General features: G+C 40.8%; 2 protein-coding genes across 5 annotated transcripts in view; both read right to left on the bottom strand.

Annotated features, from left to right (window-relative positions):
• Nucleotides 1-3,467, bottom strand: part of tle5 (TLE family member 5, transcriptional modulator) — a 48,226-nt gene extending 44,759 nt beyond the window's left edge. The window contains exon 1 of one of the 2 annotated variants that reach the window (XM_063466709.1): nucleotides 2,548-3,467. In XM_063466709.1, the coding sequence (XP_063322779.1) occupies nucleotides 2,548-2,574 (27 nt within the window). In that variant the 5' untranslated portion in view covers nucleotides 2,575-3,467. The remainder of the gene's footprint in view (nucleotides 1-2,547) is intronic. The other variant, XM_063466708.1, reaches the window with a different exon arrangement.
• Nucleotides 3,468-5,956: 2,489 nt separating this feature from the next.
• LOC134620510 (guanine nucleotide-binding protein subunit alpha-11) overlaps nucleotides 5,957-19,536 on the bottom strand; it is a 38,886-nt gene continuing 25,306 nt past the window's right edge. For 2 of the 3 annotated variants that reach the window (XM_063466704.1, XM_063466707.1), the window contains 5 exons: nucleotides 19,418-19,536; nucleotides 17,295-17,423; nucleotides 13,811-13,940; nucleotides 10,503-10,656; nucleotides 5,957-10,174 (listed from right to left, as the gene is read on the bottom strand). The exon at nucleotides 19,418-19,536 is cut by the window's right edge and continues 36 nt beyond it. In XM_063466704.1, coding sequence (XP_063322774.1) covers nucleotides 9,984-10,174; nucleotides 10,503-10,656; nucleotides 13,811-13,940; nucleotides 17,295-17,423; nucleotides 19,418-19,536 — 723 coding nt within the window. In that variant the 3' untranslated portion in view covers nucleotides 5,957-9,983. Of the gene's footprint in view, nucleotides 10,175-10,502; nucleotides 10,657-13,810; nucleotides 13,941-17,294; nucleotides 17,424-17,930; nucleotides 18,060-19,417 lie in introns of all 3 variants that reach the window. The other variant, XM_063466705.1, reaches the window with a different exon arrangement.

Below are 19,536 nucleotides of genomic sequence, written 5' to 3'. Positions count from 1 at the left end.
TTTCACAGTAAGGAAATAACTAAATGGTAACCAGACGGCACAAAAGTACTTGTACGCAAATGTTGTCAAATTCTAAGCCCATTTGTTCTTACCAAGGAAATTTTCTGAGGTATGAACGCTACACAACCTAAAAGAGTTGGTTTTTACCACCCCAACACCACGGGCAAGGCTGCAATGGTAGCATCTTATTGCTACAGTTCTTAAAAAACAAGAAATAGTTTAAGTACAGGTTCAAAGTGTACTAGTTTATTTGCAGAAGACAGAGCCACTGCTTCACACTAATTTTAGATAGCTAAGTAGTGCGAAATTCCTGGCGAGATGTTGCTTGAAATCAAAGGTTTTCTGAAGCTTGAAAACATGCAAAACTAGAGGACTGCCAGTAGCTTTTGGATTTAGCGTTCCTGACAGATCTGACTGACCTGCTCGATGAATTTAATTTAGAACTGCGGGGTGAGGATAAAGATGAAATCACCATGATCAGTTCAGTGAACACATTTAAAGCAAGCAGTCAAGTACGCTGCCACCCTGTGACCTGAGGAAATCCTCATATGCAGGCAGAACTTTAATGTCAACCCATTCTTGCCGCTTGACAGTGCACGTTATGAAGAGGAAGTCCAAAACATCTTGTCAGAACAGGAGTAGTGCTACACTGCATTTGAATCCATCGAGCCTCTTGGCAGCTATCGGTTTTCTGTTTGATGCAAGTATTGATGTAGATTACACTGGATCTAAAGTTGCGTAACTGTTTAAACTGGATTGCTCTGCTACTAAGAACAAGGTGTTTTCTATACATTAGGGTTCAATTCAGTACATCTGCAATAAATGCAGGGTTTGGGAATGGATTACGAGGGAAAGGGGGGGGGGGTCTCCCAACCTCATAAGAGCCACCTTGAACAGCAGTCAGTTAGTGAAGCAATAATTCAAATCTGCTTTCTCTCACATGAAATTCAGCAGTTTTAAATACACATAAAGAATAACAGATGACTAACTTGTGTCCTGCCTAATGTTTGATTTGTAGTACTGTGTTTAATCTACAGGGTAGATTTCAGAGAGCTCCATATGCCATGCCGTAGCTGGACCTGCACTTTCCAAAATATGTAACTACACGTTGTAGCTACACAAACCTCAACAACTGTGAAAGGTCTGTTTGTAACTGGAGCATATTAATTAGCACAAAGACAAACAAAATGTAAGAGGCTGTAATTGTATCAGATTTGGTTATTATGCTAATAAAATGGTTGTAGACAAATACATTTTTTTTCCTCTTGCTTTCATACCTCTGATAAACTCTCTGCTTTAGGAGATATTCATAAGGATAAAACAGAGATTTATGTATTCTCAGATTTGCAGATGGCATTGAAAATAACATAATTTAGCTGAGGTTTCTTGGGACTCTGTGCTTATGAAGGGTTTCACCGATCTGACAAGCCAGACTGCAACCAGAGGTTCCCAAATCCTTCCATCCTACTTCTGAAGACTCACATCAGTAGCAGCAGCAGCACAGTGCAGCATAATCAGGCTGCCACACAGACTGCCAAAGGGCAAAGCATTCGTGTCAGAAGACATTCTGGTTTCGGCTTCAGCAAACAACCCTTACCCTTTCAACAGTAAGAGAACTAGCGGTGGCAACAAAATGTTGCCAGAGAAAAACAGAGGGCATGATTCATAACAGCAAAGCAAAAGTCTTTTTGCTGTTTGTTGTGTTTACCTGGATCTATCACTCTGTTACTTTCACCTTTGCAGGGGGCAAAAACTGGAGGCCAACAAAAGGTTTCTCATAACATAATGGAGAAGGTTTCCAATGTAATTTTAAGTCACGTGTAAGCCCAGAAAAAAAGAAAAAACATACTTATTTAATTTAATTTTCTAGCTAATAGAATCAGGGCTCTAAAGCCATACTGACACAACTGCAGTGACAGGTGACACAGTTCTGCCAGTCACTAAACATAAATGTTTGACCAATGGGCTGAGAGTCTTCCTCACTGATGAATGCATGCCCTGGACGAGTATCTGTTACCATGGAAACTTGGAATTTAGGAGAACAGAGATGTGCATTTTCCACTCATAAAAATAAATAAATAAATAAATAAAATAGAAAAAAAAATCACCCACCTGCATGTAACAGTGCACAGCTCAATTTGCCTAAATGCCTGCTTTTTGGCATTTTGGAGAATGAAACTAAATGACACAAGGGAGTGAAAGCAGCGTGTGGTTATGAAACGTGACAGCATTCAACTGAGGTGTTTGATTTGGATGATTTTCAATGCAATCATCTGGGAGAAAAAAAAAGTTTAACAGTTTTTCAATGCAAATATTACAAATACTGCCATGTCGAGTCCACACGTCCTCTACAGAACTAAACGGTGCCAGGTAGAAACCAACACTGTGCTACTGCCCCACAAACGCTGCTTCTTCTTACTAAAAAAACGCAACTCTGTTTAATTGCAGCCAAGAAACAAGTCACATGCGTAATCTCCTCTCTACCCGACTCAACCTGCATGCGTAAACACGTAGCAGACAACACTGCTGAAATGAAAAGCCACTTACTGAGTGCCTTGATTGTGGAAACATCATGTCAGTTCCTTGTTTGTTGCTCTCCTTCCCAAAGACGGTGTTTATATTTCCCCTTGCGTTGCTCTTTCTTTTGTCCAAAGCTAGCCCAGCCGTACACAGGAGCTGTCCAGCGTTAGCAGGATGACTAGCTAACAGTAGCTAGGGGACTCCCCCCACTCCACCACCCCCTTTTAAAAAAAATAAATAAATATAAAATTAAGCCGATTATAAGTGATGCACTTTGCGGCCGTTAGAGAGGCAAAAGAGTCGGTGTGCTATCTGGGTTGTCCCGACCCCGTATTTACTGCTTTAGCGTGAGCAGGAAAGCACCATCAGTGCTGGCTAAAGCTAGCTAATTCTTCAAAAGCTGTCAGTCAAAATGATTCATCGCCGTTGTAAGCTTTCCGCTTTAACGCACGAGCGGCAGCGTCGCGAGCTCAGCGCAGGTAAATTAATAACGCCGTGCGTGCAGTAAATGTTTGGATGCAGCCCGCGAGTGGAGCGGAAGGTGAACGCCGACCGTGTTTCGCCTCGTGCCGTTGGCCCCCTCACAGCTCGCGGCTCGCTCCCCGCAGCCAGCTGCCGCCACAGGGATGAAAAAAGTGAAGAAGAAATCTCAGAAATAACAAAATGTCTGCGGGTTCGTTTCAAGTTCAATCCCGTTTGGTCCAACGGCAACAATTGAGTCGCGTGAGTGGAGGGAGCGAGAGAGAGAGGGAGGGGGGGATAAAAATAAATTAAAATCGCCGCTAACGCTGAAACTGCTACGCTGCCCGGCTTGGACTTTAACTCTCAGTGTTTATCCCCTCTTGAACGGAGGTAGTGCGGGAGGATCGGCAGCGGAGCCAGAAAGTCAGTCCCTTCCCGAAGCTGGTGGGTAGGCAAAGGCGACGCTGCTGGGCTGAACGCCCCACACAGAAACACCACGGATAGATGCGCGGAGAGCAGCTCTACACCCCGCGGATCTACAGCAGCAGCAGGCCCAAGTCTGAGCAAGCAGCGCCTCATGCGGACAGGTCAGCACACACAGGCTCGCCCCACTCACCACAGGAGGACTGTGTGCCATAGTTTATCGCCAAGAATAACGAGCAATTATTACATTAAAAAATATAACATTTAAAAAAATAGGTTTTAGTTGTTAGACAAACATCAGCCCGCGGACAAGAATCGGTCCGAGAACCACTTAATCCAGCCCATCAATGGCTTTGAAACGTTTGAATGAAGGAATCAAATTTAGACTTACATTTTACAACCTCCTACTGATACAGAACTCCCCTATGTCCACTCACACTACACCAAAGTACACAGACAATTATGTAACTGAAAAGTTATTTTTTTAAAACTACTACGGAAACTTTTTTAAAAGTAGGTCCGCACTTACAATTCATACATCAAGCAGTCATACTTGACAGAGTTAGAAAAGCTGAGAATTTTAAGTGCTTAAATTGCACTTCTTTTTCTTAAATTAAGATATCTCAGGGATTAAATGTGTAGTTAAACTACTTTGCACTGACAGAAACAGGAGTTTCACTGGTTCGGCCCACTTAATATCAAAGCAAACGATGTAAAATGGACATCCCTGTTGTAGAGAGCTGAACTGAAGAAATCTATTATGTGAACTCTCTACTCTACTGGGAGCAAATGACTGTTATTTACCTGTAAATTCACAGTTATGGGCATAGAACTTAATAGAACCACAGTGAGTGTGTTTTATACTTTTAAGAGTGAAGTTATGAAAATTCCTTAACTCTACAGGAAGATGCAAAAGTTCTGAATCACCCCTCGTTGCTTTGTTTTGTTAGGGAAAAATGGGACGATTCAATAAATGACTGCACCGAAGTGGAAACATGCATGGAAATACTCTATGTGAGGCAAAAACAGTCTGGAAGCTTGAAATTCAACAGTATGAAGCCTCTTTGGCTTTCTTGGAATCACCAAGGGCAAAAACACTTATAGCTGTCAAACTGTCATCTTAAAATTGAAACATTTTATTTGTTTTTGCATCAGACTGGTGGCAACAAAGTGCTCAAAGATACACTTTAAAACTGATTATTTGCCAAGGTGTCTGTTATGTGTAGACAACTGTGTATCATCCCTTCAGTTAGGGGCCTTTTGTATGCTTGAGTGATTCATAGGTCAGTGTTAAGTGGCATAACAAAACAAAAAATAATATTCCTCTGAAAATGGTCAGGGACAAGGACAAGACTGAAAAAGCATCCAATGCCTAAAGAAAAACTTAGATCAGCTGTAGAAAAACTGTTCAAGACCACTTTACAAATTACAATAAAGTCTGGCTCCTTAGAAACAAAATAAGCATCAAGCACCTCGTTCATGTACTTTCCTAATATCAAACCACACCTGAGCCAGTGACAGCGTCTATACAGCATCTTACCTGGGCTAAAGAGAACAAGAACTGTTCAGTTAGCACATTTTCTCTTGGAAAATAAAGGCGAGGCTCAGAATCCAGGCGTCTGAATTCCAGTGAACGTTTTCCAGTCTGATGATTTGAGGTGCCATGTCATCTGCTTGTGTTGGCACTTGCTGTGCTTTACCAAGTCCAAAATCAACACAGCCATCTACGTATGACAATATTTTAGAGCACTTTACGGTGATGCTAAATTCCTTTTTCAGCAGGACACAGCACCTGCCCACAGTGCTAAAACCACCACCAAATGGTTTGCTGACCACCTTATTACTGTACTTGATTGGTCAGCTCACACACCTGACTCAAACCCCACAGAGAGGAGGATAAGAAAAATCAAACTTTGGTTCAGTAACACCTCCGCAGCGGCACAAGCTGATCGTATCCACTGCATCAATTTGGTAAATGGTAAATGGCCTGCATTTGTATAGAGCTTTGGGGTAACTCATGGTAAATGAGGCTGAACCAAATACTGAATGTATATATTTATATGCATTTCAGAAGTTGGGATTTCCATACTTCAAAACCCATTTTAGGACGTCTTAATCTCAGATTTAAAAGGCGCTAAAAACAATTTAAAAAATAAATAAATAAATAAATAAAAATGTAAAAATATGTGTGCTTTTTAGGAAACTATCAAAATAGTTTCCTAAAAAGTAGTGTGCGATTACCTTCAAGAGTCAAAATTATTTAATGTTACCCAGTCACTTGAGCACTTGTTTGTTAATATCCATTTTCACTAAACAGTATCCTACCTTAAGACTACAGAGAGAGGTCGCTGGTTCAATTACCTTCCATGCTTTCCAAAGGGCAGCAGTATTTATGCAACAAATCATTTTCCAATCCATGTGAATAAAATGCATTCAGAAATTATACAAGACCTTAAACGGTGGAATCTTCAAGTCACTATTTTAAAAAATACTTGAGAATAAAAGTACAGGAATGCAAGAAGAGAGTATAGGAACATATTTTATTCCAATTTAAAACATTTAAAGGAGAAGGCTATGTAAAAATCATCATGTATGAATGAGGTTCAGGCAACAGTGGTTGAAATGAAACATACAAATAGAGAAATATGGCTAAAATACTGTAAATCAATAACCATTAGGACCCTTTTCTCGAGGGCGTTGCATGAATAGAGTATCTCACCCCCCACTCCCTCCCCCAACCTGACAAAATGCATGCAATTAAAATGACACTTATTTTTAAAAACAGCAGTTCATCATTAATCTTAAATATAGAATAAAACTGTCCTTTTTGCTAATTAATCACACACTTAGTGTTTGCTTTAAAAACTGGACCATGAAATCCACAGGTCCTCTCAATTTTTTTCCACAACATTGGCACTTGTTAAGAGTCTGGCTTTACAAAGAAAAGGGGATTGGCACACTCATTGTACAGAATTTACATTTGGTATACTTTAAAACAAAAACAAACAAACAAAAAAAAATACATTACTTTCAATTTGTACACCACTACACAAAATTTGAATTGTCTGAAAAGAAAAATCATGTCAAGTGGTCCTAAATACGGTGTGTCAACCTTACAAAAGGGGAGAAAAAAAAAGATGCAAAGATAGCTTTTTAATATCACTATATCCATCCCTGAAACCAGAATGGACCTCAAGCATAAGCAACACCCATCAAAGTGTACACACACACACACTCACACACACCCCTCAGAGTACCAATGAGCGTGCTTGAATGGACAAGTTGCATGAACGCAGGCCCATTGCAGCGGTGTATTTTCAGTGCCTTTGACCCAGGGAAACAATAGACAGTCCAATCAAATAAAGGAGATAAGAGAGAGCGCAGAATGGCAGATGTAAACACGCAGCATATTCAACCACCAAAAACACAATGGCCATTTCAGTACCTTCATTTGGCAAGTTTTTCAATAAATACAATTTTTAAAAAAAGAAAAAAAAAGAAAAAAAAAGAAAAAAAAAAGAAATGAGGCTCAACATGCAAGCTTCATTTGCAAACTAAAACCACAAGTAAGACTCAATTAAATGCTGCAATAACTTTCACTGCACAGGCCTGGGTCAAGTTATAAACAGGTTTTTGAAGCCTTTGCTTAACACAGAATTTGCTTGGCACACCATTTTGTACTGGATTGTCATATGAGTCTTTGTTAAAATGCATTGTGTGTAGAATAAAGCAAAGTAGATATAAAAGAAAAGGATTTTTAAAAATAACCGAACCGGCTTTTCTGACGGCTCTGGTCATTGGTAGTGTAACCATGGGACTCTGTGTTAGCGTAAAAATCCACGTCGTCAGCAAGTGGAAACCGACGCCACCGTGCTGACACCAGTGGCTGAACGCAACCTTTGTTTTGTGTTTTTACCATCTGCAGGACAGTATTTTCTCAAGGTTGCAAGCCACGGCTCAAGGGAACAGAGTTTCCTGAACATGCCTTACTGTGGCATCCAAAAGGCCAGCTTCAGTCAGTCAGCATCACATGGGCAAGTGGGTCAAAAATAAAGGCTTTGAAATGTTTCTTGAAGCACCAAAGATTAACCATTTACCATCTAAAACAAAGTAAAGATTACAGTCCAGCAGGGTAAGTTTAATCTGACCCTGCCGCCTCTTTCAATGTGCACTTAAGGTCAAAACATCCCAGCATTCTCTCTCCCCCTCCCGTCCCCATGCAGCCAGTGTCAAAGTCAAGCATGAAAACACTACCAATGAAGAGGCAAATATGTAAAAGCACAGAGGAAAACTTTGCATCGCTGATTTCAGCACATAATTCATAATGGGATCACCTGGGTGATAAGGTCGAATAGAAAAGACACTAAAAACATCCTATTGCAACTTAAGAAACCCAACTTCCTTTAGTTATTTTCTTGAAGGTAAAAAAAATCAAAACGGGGGGGGGGAGGGGGGGGGGGTGTACCTAAACGGCCACCAGCCATCTATCAGGACTTTGACGTAGGCTTCTGTGGACTGCTGCTCTCAAAAGGATTCAGGCACCCTCCCGAGGCTAATTAATTGCACCTTTTGCTCTACACCATTCAGATTCCTTTCATTTCTACCAAAGCTGCTAAGAGTAGCCCTTGTGATGAGAAAGTTATGAAAAATTACCTGAATTACATAGTGAAGACAAAAACAAAAAAGCCACATATCAACTCTCGGCTTAATGGAATATTTAAACTACTATCGGGCAAGACGCACAATATGGGATTGGTACCAAGAGCAAACGCATATCCTTAAAGATTACAAAAAGTACAAGCATCTCTGAACAGTAAATATTTAACCACCAAGTAATTTTTTGTCTGTTTTTCATTTTCCTATTTGCATAAAGCACAAACCTGACACAGAAACCTTTTTTTTCCTTTTTCCTATGTCAAGCACTTCAAAAACAGAACTGCAACAACTAAATATATGAAGTATCATTAGAAACAGAACACTTGTCCATAAAATAGTTTGATATTTTACAGCAGTATAAAATCTACTCCCAACTTTGATGTTGAAAAAACAACAAAAAGAAAACTTGAGCTGATACTAGGGACAAAGTCTCATTTACTATATCAATAACAAATAGATCCAATTGATAAATTAGATATACAAAAAAAAAAAAAGAAAAGAAAAAAAAAAAAAGCTCTTTACTCTCTATGATTGTGACAGTTTTATCAAATGTTGGCTGATTAATAAAGGCGATTACAGGAGAGGAAAAAGCCATTTGCATGATCATAACCAAAGTTGTGACTGAAGCAAACTGGCAGCGCAAAAGCTTTATTTCATCCAAAACATGACTGCTGCACCAGTTTAATCTGATGCCATCATTCACACATTGTGCACAAGAAAGTTATCCTCACACAAATAAAAATCACAGTACTGTTACACGTGTGATTGAGACAACATAAAGAAATGCCACACAAAGTGAGGTGTTACGCTGTTAAACATCTGGAACGATCCAACTCGGGAGAAAACCTTCACTTAGTTTTTGGCAAAAACCAGCTCCCAAATATGTTTCTTAGTATCTGAACTAGTTAAGGGATTAAAACGATACTGGCAATGTTACTGTATTTACAGAAAAATGTAGGTGGTTTTAATTTGGCAAAGTGATAGAGAATTACAGGGGAGCTGGTGTACAGTACGTAAAATACTGGTAGTGTTGTCTCAGTATAAAATCAGGGGCACTGAATAATAAACAGAACCTGACCACTCCTGAAAGGGTTCCTTTGAGTAGTCGTCGTTGATCGGTTTAATTAGCGAACAACAGAAGAATTAATGACGTTAATATAGATGAAAATATTGAAAGTCAAAAGAGAACATGTAGTCATCTCTGTGTAGCCCTCACTCTGTGTGAGCAGCATGAAAACTTTATTTACATTCAACAGAGCTTCTATGCTCTCATTTAGGGCATGTAACCCCCCAGAAAGAGTTAAAAGAACACATCATGGACAATTCAAGACCCAGGAGAACCAAGTACCTCTCTGCACCCCAGCACTGTCTGATTAATTCGTTACCCTCTGCAGATGAGCAGAGTCCAGTGTGTGCCACCTGGCCTCAAGCCCTCAGGCTGTAGTGTATAGCATGCATGGGTTAAATAACTATGGGAGAGAGCCCTTTGTCCGTAAAAGCTTAGTCTACCGGGAGATGGCCCTCTACCCACCTCTGACACACGAGCGCAAGTGAGACTGTAGTGTAGAGAAAGAAAAACGTGAGCCACGGCAAGGGCCGAAAGAGGAGCGCCGGAGTAGAGAACAACCTCCCAAGAGGTGACAAATGGAGGGAGTGTTATATCTGAATGTGTTTCATGTGTAATTGTGCAAGAGAAGCAGTTAATAAAACCAAAAAAACCGAGTCCTTAAAACTGGGCAAAAGAGCAACCAAGGGTCTGAGTGAAGAGATAGGGCAGAATATGGATAGTGTTGGTCTGGTAAAAGCACAAAGCAATGCTCATCTCTTTACGAGTACATTTCATGCAGATGTGGACACTGCATTGCGTGTGGGGCTGTGGGTGTCTTGCTTGCACTCTAACCATCTGTCTTTCCAATTCTCCTTCACACCAGGTTGTATTCTTTGAGGTTGAGCTGCAGGATGGTGTCTTTGACGGCCGCAAAGACGAAACGGATGTTCTCCGTGTCGGTGGCGCACGTGAAATGGGAGTAGATTATCTTGTCACTATCTGGGTTCAAGTCCACAAACATCTTCAAGATGAACTCCCGACCTGCCTGCGCATCCCGCTGAGGACCTGGAAGGAGGACAGATTGGTGTAGTTAAATGTATCCGCTATGAATGAGCGAGGAGGAAAGGATTCACTAAAACAAAAATAAAAGACACTTGGGTTACAGGTTGCTCAATAAGAGAGCGATGTGACATTTTACAGGAATATGTTAGTTTGTATTGTAGTACAGCATCATGGCCATAAGGTGTCAGTCTACAATAAAAAAATTTTTAAAAAAAACTGCAAAAGCAAGGTTCCTATATAAAGTAAAAAAAAAAAAAAAAAAAAAACCTCAAGCGTGCACATCACATCCTTCACTCTTTGAAACACTCTTGTTTACAAGTCAACTCCTTACCATCAAACTCTGGAAAGTAATCAACCAGGTGAGAATACATGATCTTCTCTTCCAGCAGGTCCTTCTTGTTAAGGAACAGGATCACAGAGGAGTTCTGGAACCAGGGATATGTGATGATGGTCCTGAACAGAGCTTTACTCTCCTCCATGCGGTTCTAACAACGAAACAAGGACGTTAAAGAGAGCGATGTGTTCAGAACGCTTCACTTTCAGATTCACTCAACACTGAAAGCAACCAAATTGTAAAGCAGACCATTTATCCAAAACCTGCAATTATATGGCATTTCTGTTACTTTCTAATAAAGGTCAGTAACGATGACAGTGTAACTTGCAAGTGCTTTTGGAAACAGTGGCTTTGTAATCTGAGATTTTTAGTAGATACACTTATTGTTTCAATTGAAAAGCATAGGTCTCATCTTTAGAGTTTCAGAATATTTACGGTGACCTCTGACCTTCACCAATATTTGAACTTGTTTTGAGTTGAAAATCCTACATCAATTTGGTTGAGTTCTTGTGTTCAAAATTCAGCGTCCATGCTGTCCAGCCAACCAGGTGACAACAATACCCTACATCAGTCTTTCATGCCTGAGGAGTAAAAATGCTGCAATGAAATTTTGGTAAAATGCACTAGCCTGACGCATCAACTCAAAAATGGTACTCAGCAGTTTGTATGGCCCTCACATTCTTGTATGCATGCCTGACAACATCGTGGCGACTTGACAGAGTCAGACGGATCGAAACACAATGTCCCAGAGGAGTTCTGTTGGATTTAAAGCAGGCGAGTGTGGGGGCAGGTCAGCGGTATCAAATCCTTCATCTTCCAGGAACTGCCTGCTTAGTCTCTCCACACAGGGCCAGCTACTGTCGTGCACCAGGAGGAACCACTTCACCAGCATAGGATCTGACAGTAGGTCCAAAGATTTCATGCTGATACCTAATGGCAGTCGGGGTGCAGTTGACTAGACTGCAGAGGTGTGTACACCCCTCCATGGATGTGCCTCCCCAGACTATCTCCCACCACTAAACCAGCCATTCTGATCAATGTATAACGCATAACGTTCTCCACACTTTCTCAAGATCCTTTCAGACTGGTAACATTGGTGGAAGCGCACATGCACTAAAAATTATCAGTAACCTGTAAAACCATTCTGGGGGTTGTCTCATGGTTGCCCCTTTAGTACACCTGTTAATTTCATGTTTGGTGTTAATGCTGAAACTAATTAACAACCGCCTCTATTCAGTCAACCAAATCAGTATGCCTGAAGATTAATCTGATACTGTACTCTGAAAGCCAGTTCCTTTACCGTGCAAAACACACACACACACACACACACACACAAACACACACACACACATCCAAATCTACTGAATTTAGAAAAATTAGACATCGTCTGCCTCTCTCAGATTTAAAAAAAAACTTACATTTAAAAATCCTTGCCAGCGTTACTCATGCGGGGTCATTCATTACATCATGGCGAGACACGAGACAATCCTGGACAGACTCGATGAAATCAAAGGCAAAGAAAAGTCCCGTCAGGCTTGAACTGGTCCAAAAGGGTCAAAGTCTCAGTCTTGAGCTTGTCATCACAGCAGGATAATCCCTGCACACTGAAGTCTGCCAAGCTTTGTCTTAGCTGGTAACCTTTTATTAAACGAGTTTAATAATAGCATCATGATTGTCTGGTGTTTGCTATTACCTCTTAGAGTCTGAATATTAAAGGGGGGAAAAAATGACTGTGTAAAAATTAAAAAATATCCCCGTCCAGTAGATCCGTCTGTCCAGTGAGGTGCCACGCCTGAACTGGCACTATACGTGTGTGCAGTTAAACTGGTAACAGAGCAGCCAGACGACTGGACCCTGGGATACTTGACTTGCAGCAGCTGCTGCACTGATGTACAGCGTCACAGCTGGCAGCTGGGTCTGGTTTATCATATGACCAGGTCAGAGAAAGGGTTTGTTGTCAGAGAGGAGCAGAGGGCACACAGAGGCTGATCACATTAGCTTTATTAGCGATAATTCTATCTGAACAGTCAGAAGCCAAAGCTGACGACACGGGCAAAATATCCCTGAAATAAACAGAAGACCTGCGTCCAGTTTGTTGTGAGAGATTTGATAAATCGTGTCTCATTCATGCGGACATACGACGTTAGTCTGATGACCTGCTTAGTGCTCTCTCGAAAGCTTCTTTGGTTGCTCCTATGTTCATATGGGGTCACCACAAAAGATGTTTGATTTGGTAGTTTTTCTTCTTTTTAAACAAAAGATGCCCTTCCTGAAGCTTTGCACATTAGGTAAATGTATTAACCGCAACACAATGGAGTCATTGAATAATTGTTCATTTGCATTGTTACTGCTCAACTATTGCTGTTAAAACAAGCCAACTGGCGCTGCATAGTACAGCTGCAGAGGTGTTTTAATGGAAAGCAGTTGATGAGTGCAGCAGGAGTAAACAAAAAAGTTAAACCTAAAAAGCTGTGAGCTGCAAAAATCTAAATAAATGCACTTGCACTCCATCGTGGACATGCACAGCTGGAGACCCGATGGCTAAAAAGTCATTCTTGTTATACTTAAGGTGCCAGTATACCCTCAGTATTTGTCACTTCACGCACAGTCACAACATCACACAGTCAGTTCTATTTATGCCCACTATTAAGCCACAGGTGGCTCCAATGTTCTCCTGAACAACAGGTTTCACCACTCAGATAATAACCGCCTCATGATATTGGAAGAAGTCAAAACTGGAACCTCTCAAAGTCTCATCTTTACAAAGTGTTGTAACATCTCCCTCTGTCTACTCTGTGACTTTGAGCTTGTCTACCAATATCAATAGAATGGTGGATGGTGGCTTCAACTCAGCTGCGGCGGCAGCGCAACGCCGCAGGTTAGAAAGAAAATTGCAATTTTCAGCATGCGCAACTCCGTGTTTTCGACGGGGGAAAGCATAAAAGCAGCCTTATATATGCGCTTGAAGCACACTGCCTAGGGAGCATGTTTATTTAATTAAATAATAACTAATAAATTTCTCTGGACGAGTGTGTGCGGGGACAAAAATGGACAGGCACGTGATGTCCACATGAACTCTCGCACTAACTTCTGATGATGAAATTCGCATCACTGGCACCTCAGTGGACTTTAAAGTAAGACTATAAGCTCTGCTTACTATTCAAGCACCCCAATAATTTAAGTAAACAAACCCGAGCTTGCTCACAAACAGCAAAATTCTGGAAATATCTTGATATCAAAACGAACTTTAAAGTTTATTAAGAGTACAGCATCAAAATGTGTGAAATCACAAGTCTCTGTCTCACCTCATTGTCCGACTCCACCAGGACCTGGTCATATTCGCTGAGAGCCACCAAAAACATGATGGAGGTGACGTTCTCAAAGCAGTGGATCCACTTCCTCCTCTCCGACCTCTGACCCCCAACATCCACCATCCTGATTGGAACGTGATGGGATGAAGGGCAGAGGGGAAAGAAAAACTTTAATTAGCTGCGAGTCTTTACTGGGTAAAGTTTTCTAACTTACTAAATATTATAATCAGCATCAGCATTTAACATTTGTTAAATCTTTGAGCTACTTTAATCAAATAAGACCTGAACCACAGAACGCCAGGGGTACACATGTCCTGAAAACGTGTTCAGCACATGCGTTACAAATAAATTAAATATTAATATTTAATCCTGAAGTGATTCAGGCAGGAACAAGACACGGATCTGAAGCACATCAGGACAGAAATACATTTCAGAAAATGGATCTGTGCAAAGAGGATTCTAAATTTGTCATTTTCAGTGGCCAATCAATAGATTTCAAGGATGCTGTGGTCAGGTGGTTACAACGGAAGCCCATTTCAAAATAAAAATTGTAGTAATGCAGTTCAAGCCAAGCAACCCAATATAAAAAGAAATGAATTTGCACTGTCTAATGACAGGGAAAATGTTCCAAGGTGAACCAAAAGAAGCATAAAGAAGTGTATGCACACATAAACAACACCATCTTCCTCTGAAAAGCGCAATGCAATAGAATCCATGCAGTATAACTAAAGTGTGTGGTGCCAATAAGGTGCTAAAAGTGAAGGCATATAAGAGGAGCACAGAGAGTGGGGTAGAACAAGAATGCAGAATTAGGAAATGATTATTTTAAATAATCAGGAAGGGAAAAAGTAAGAAGATGGAGGAAATTTCTTTAAGGCTCATCGTGTTGGCTTTAAATCTAAGGTCAGGAGATCTGGATCATGGATTAAAAAGCGCTTCTGTTTGGCTCCGGGCTCTTCCAAAAAATAAATAAATAAAAATCAAGAAAATGAAAATGTAGAAACACCGAAGAACTTTTGGTGCTCGATACAGTGCCGGTCAAAAGTTTGGACACACCCACCCATTCTTGTGAGCCCAAACTTTTGACTGGCACTGTAAGAATGAAAGTTGGCCAGAAAGTTAAGTCTCAGCTCCATTTAAATAACATATGACACAGTGAAAATTTGATGAGACAAAGGTGAACTGAGCAAGTCTGCCAGAAGAAATGACGGCATTGATAAATGGGGCCCTCCAAAAGCAAGCCTAAAATAAAACTCCTTTATATTAAATGACCTCCTTTGTTTTCCTCTAGCAAGGATGAGTGACCTACTTAGTTCCATAAGCTCTCCTATGCTGGATATTACTTGAAAAGCCAATTATGATGAAAAAAGAAAAAGAAAAAAAGAAACGGGCCTCATGGAGAGGTCCATCATGAAAGGACTCCTTGTTGCAGCAGCACCCCTGTCAGCTGCAAGTATCCTTGGAGTCCTACGTGCGATTATTGCTTACAGATGCACATGTGAGCACTATGGATGAGTAGTTAGTCCTCCCAAGCAGCAAGTCAGCTTAGAGTCCACCTGGTGACATAACTGTTGCATTGTTGTGTAATGTTGAGGGACACGCTGCGTCTTCAATGAGCCTCCTATTCACCCACTGATGAGAGAATTCCTCACTTGGACAAAAGCAGACCTCCACACACTCAGGAGTGAAGAATATAATCATGTTTACAACAAACTGAGCTGAGGAACTTGTCTTGCACCAAGTGCGCTGCATGCTCCACTGCAGAAATCACCAAATTAGCAATTTGTTATTGTACTCTTCTTCCATTAAAACCTGACATTTATTGCCTCTTCACATGCATTTTTCTTATGCATATATATTTTTTTTAATATGCTTCTTCAGTCTCATAGCAAAAAACCTGATGTCACTGAGAACATGCAGTGATTCACCATCATCAGCACAGCCAAGCAGAGTAGAGCCTATTGGCCATCTGCAGCAGGGCTGCTGGGAACCTCTTCAACACAGCCTCATTGCAAGCAGAGTTATTTCTAGCCTTGCCAAGCGTAGGAGGGGGCTGACATGATGGCTTCCTATCGATTTGCACTCTTCTGTAATCACTTGCGTTTCCTGGGTCCATCAATCTGCTCATCCTTTTTTAACAGGAGGAGGAAGGGAAGCTCCTGTACGTATTGGTGGCTGGTCCTAAAACATTTAGTTTCTATGTCCTGTTTTCCAGGTTCCATGTCTGGACTACAGAGAAACTGAGGAGGACTAAGATGTAAAAATACAGCCTTGTAGCCAGAGCCTTTTAAAAAAAAGGAGCTAGAGAAATGTCATTTGTCAACATTTTTTTCCCCCGTGACTCATTTATCTCGAGCCATTTTTATTACAAATTATACTTCATTTGGTTAGGGTACATATTACATAGGCTTAAATGCTCTCAACAACCAAGTACCCAGTTCCACTACCAGCCAGCCAATTTGCTACACGCCCGTCTCCCATCTCCTTTCCATCTCCACTCTGAAGTCTTATCTAAATAAAAAGCATTAATAACCTATGCAAAGTTATTGTATGCATACAATCCAGAAATCACTATTCAATGGTCAATGTTAAACTGCGTACAAACAACTTTTTATTGTTGTTGCTTTGTGTTTAAAATATTCGATTTGAGATTGCGTGGCTTTTACTGTAAAGAAGCCGCAGTAAATGTAAAATGCTTGTCATGGAGGTTAGAGAATGTGACTGTTAACTGAACGAGAAACTTCAGCACTGGTTTTTCAGTGCATGAGGATTTCTCAAGGAAGTAATGAAACGATGGAGCACATACAGCAAGTGATGGAAACAACGATTTGGAATCAGTCCCGTTCGATGACATCTCCTTGTGATCCTTTACTTTAGACTGCAGATGGAAATCCCACACTGAATACTTTCACATTTACAATGAGCACTGGATCGCCCCCAGAGTGTCAAAACACAAACTCCGCAACTTCAATTTCACCCTCAAGAAGAGGTCACGGAGAGTCGTGGAGAGAAAGCTGACGAGTACGGCATTTGTTTAGATGAACCTCATTATCTGTGATTATCCTTGACATGCACCAAAAACTGCACCCTGAAGCAGATCAGTCAGCTGCAGGTGATCCAGTTGGTTCTGATCACACACTCCCATACCAAATGCACCATGCATAGTGTGAAATTAGACTGGGATTGCTAATGATATGATAGAAAGTGTCCAGTTTTTGACTTAATATTAAAAGTTGCAAAATAAACTTTACCATAACGACTAAATCTTTAGATCATCAGCTGTAGATATACTAGCAGATCAAGTTTCTGTTGACTTATTAATTGATAATGATATCAGGATAATGCACCGTAGGATAGATCATGGTTATAATCCAACTTTGAGCGCCAACGTACAAATAGAGACAAAACACTTTAACCCAAATTGTGTATACCCAATCCCTTTGAAATCTGTGTCAAGATAATGTATGTCGTCTTCTACCTGAAAATGATGCTTTGCAAGTCGAAAGGGTATTCTATGATCCCAGTGGTTGGGATTCGAACCCTAAGCACATCCTGTTGGGTTGGTAGATAGGACGGGTCAGCAATACGATCCAGATCACTTAGATAGCTAGAGACAAGAAGGACAACAAAAGACAGAGGGAGGAAAGAAAGTGAAGCATACAGCAGATAAAGCATATCCCATCCAAAAGCAAGTGCATCAGTCCAGATGCAACCAAAGATTTCCGAGGGTTAGGAGTGGATGGGGGACATTTCACGCTAGCGCCCCCCAAATGAAATTGAGCTATATCCTTGATGGCAGCTCTAAAAGACATAATTCTCAGTTTTAACTTTTTCGCACTGTCAAAGAGCTCAAAGTGAAGGCTTGTAGGTTTCTAAAAAGATAAGCGGCATCCTCTAAAGTTAAATCAAAAACTAATGTCTCTGTGTAAAGTCTTGTAGCTTAAGGCTTTAACTCAAGGCTAGTCTTTGAGAGTGTACCATCAGGAATGTGCTGAGCCTTGCTGTGCAACACAGTGTAGATGGAGATAGCGGCATCGGCGGTTTCCAACTGGCTGACCAACTTTTCTGCAGCTAGCCAACCAGTAACACCAGCAGGAGCACTAGACACCAGTACCTGAATATAATATTCTCCAGGTCAAATGGGTACTCAATGATGCCGGTGGTGGGCACTCGGACCCGCAGCACATCTTGCTGAGTGGGTACATACCCTGGTGTTGATATTCGTTCTAAATCGTTAAGGTAACTGCGAAGGGGGAGGGAACATAACAGATGCACATGTATGCACAGAGACACACCTGTCAAGTAAAAGACCACATGCACATGAACAGTGCTTTCATTGTCAGACCCTTTCAAGTTGCTCAACTCATTTTAAAATGGATTCAATAATTCTTTCGTTCTTGTTTTTCTGAGGTGCAGAGCGGAGCATCCAGCATGCTGAACTCCACCTGGGACCAATGCATACGTTGTTATGCACATTCACGCACCAAAGCACTTAAAGTGCTGGGTAGATGTGCACATGAATGTAGCCAACATGAATGTAACACGATATAAATGCAGTAAATTTAACCTTGCCATTTAATTTGAAAAATTACATTTCCCCTTTGTTCCAGTACAGATCTCTCACTTAGATTGTCCAAGCTTAGTGCGCATTTTAGAAGATATTTTCGTCCTTTTTTTAAGCATTTAGATTCAGGTCTGAACCCACATCCTTATGATCCCACTTGTGTCCACAGGTTTCAGTTCCATCTTTCTAAAGATGAGTAGCTTTGATCTGGCCATTGTTCCATAAAGGCCTGCGTGGTAAAACACTAAAGTGATGGTTGTACATGTACAAAGAAGCTAGTAAAGATAGTTCTTTGTCCCAGACTCCTCAGTTTGAGCGAGTGGCCCAACTAAGTGACTGGTTTCCAAAGGTTACTTTGCTCTTTGACATTTACAATTTTCTTGATTTTCATTGTCCAGAACTGTACTCTGACAATCATTTCTTACAGGTCTACAGTTCTTTAAAACTTGAGGCTATTTATAATTAGGAGTTTGCATTTTACAATTATCCAATGAAATGAAGTAGCCACAGGTAGACCCCTGCCATAGCAAATGCTCCAAGTATTCATGCAAATTGACATTTCTGTTTTATTAAGTGTAAAAAAACCTTTTGTCTTGCCCATTTGTGTTGATTCATGTGTAAAAATGAATAGAATCCATATTAAGATGAGTCTGAAACATAAAATATGGAAACCCTGAAAGGGGATGACAAGTTTGTTTCTTAACAAAACACTTACACTATAAATGCATCATGCAAAGCTTCAGTTTCATCCCAATCTTCAACTGTTCAAAGGAGTCACATTTGGCTCAAATAGATTAATGCAGGTTGGAATTGGCTCTATATATTACTACCATCATTTATAAACCTGCCAAGATCTCCTCATGCCATCTGCTGAATTCTGTTCTCTTGCTTCAACTGAATGGATGTCGTCCGCCTGCCCCCCCCCCGCAATACTTTTGTGTCATTTTTAGAAAACAAAAATATAAATTCTAACATGCTACACCGCTTAAACATAAAGGCAAATAGTCATTCAGTAAATTATTAAATGTCAGACGTACTACTTGGTCGAGTCAGAGAGCTGGTACTCTCTCCTGCGATCATACGCTTCCTGGATGCCAGGGTCAGCCCACAGCATCTTTATCGCGCTAATGTACGGCTGATCGAACGATGCAACCTT

The sequence above is a fragment of the Pelmatolapia mariae genome, linkage group LG23, assembly GCF_036321145.2.
Source record: "Pelmatolapia mariae isolate MD_Pm_ZW linkage group LG23, Pm_UMD_F_2, whole genome shotgun sequence".
NCBI lineage: Eukaryota > Metazoa > Chordata > Actinopteri > Cichliformes > Cichlidae > Pelmatolapia > Pelmatolapia mariae.
This window is presented reverse-complemented; position numbering and strand designations above follow the sequence as displayed.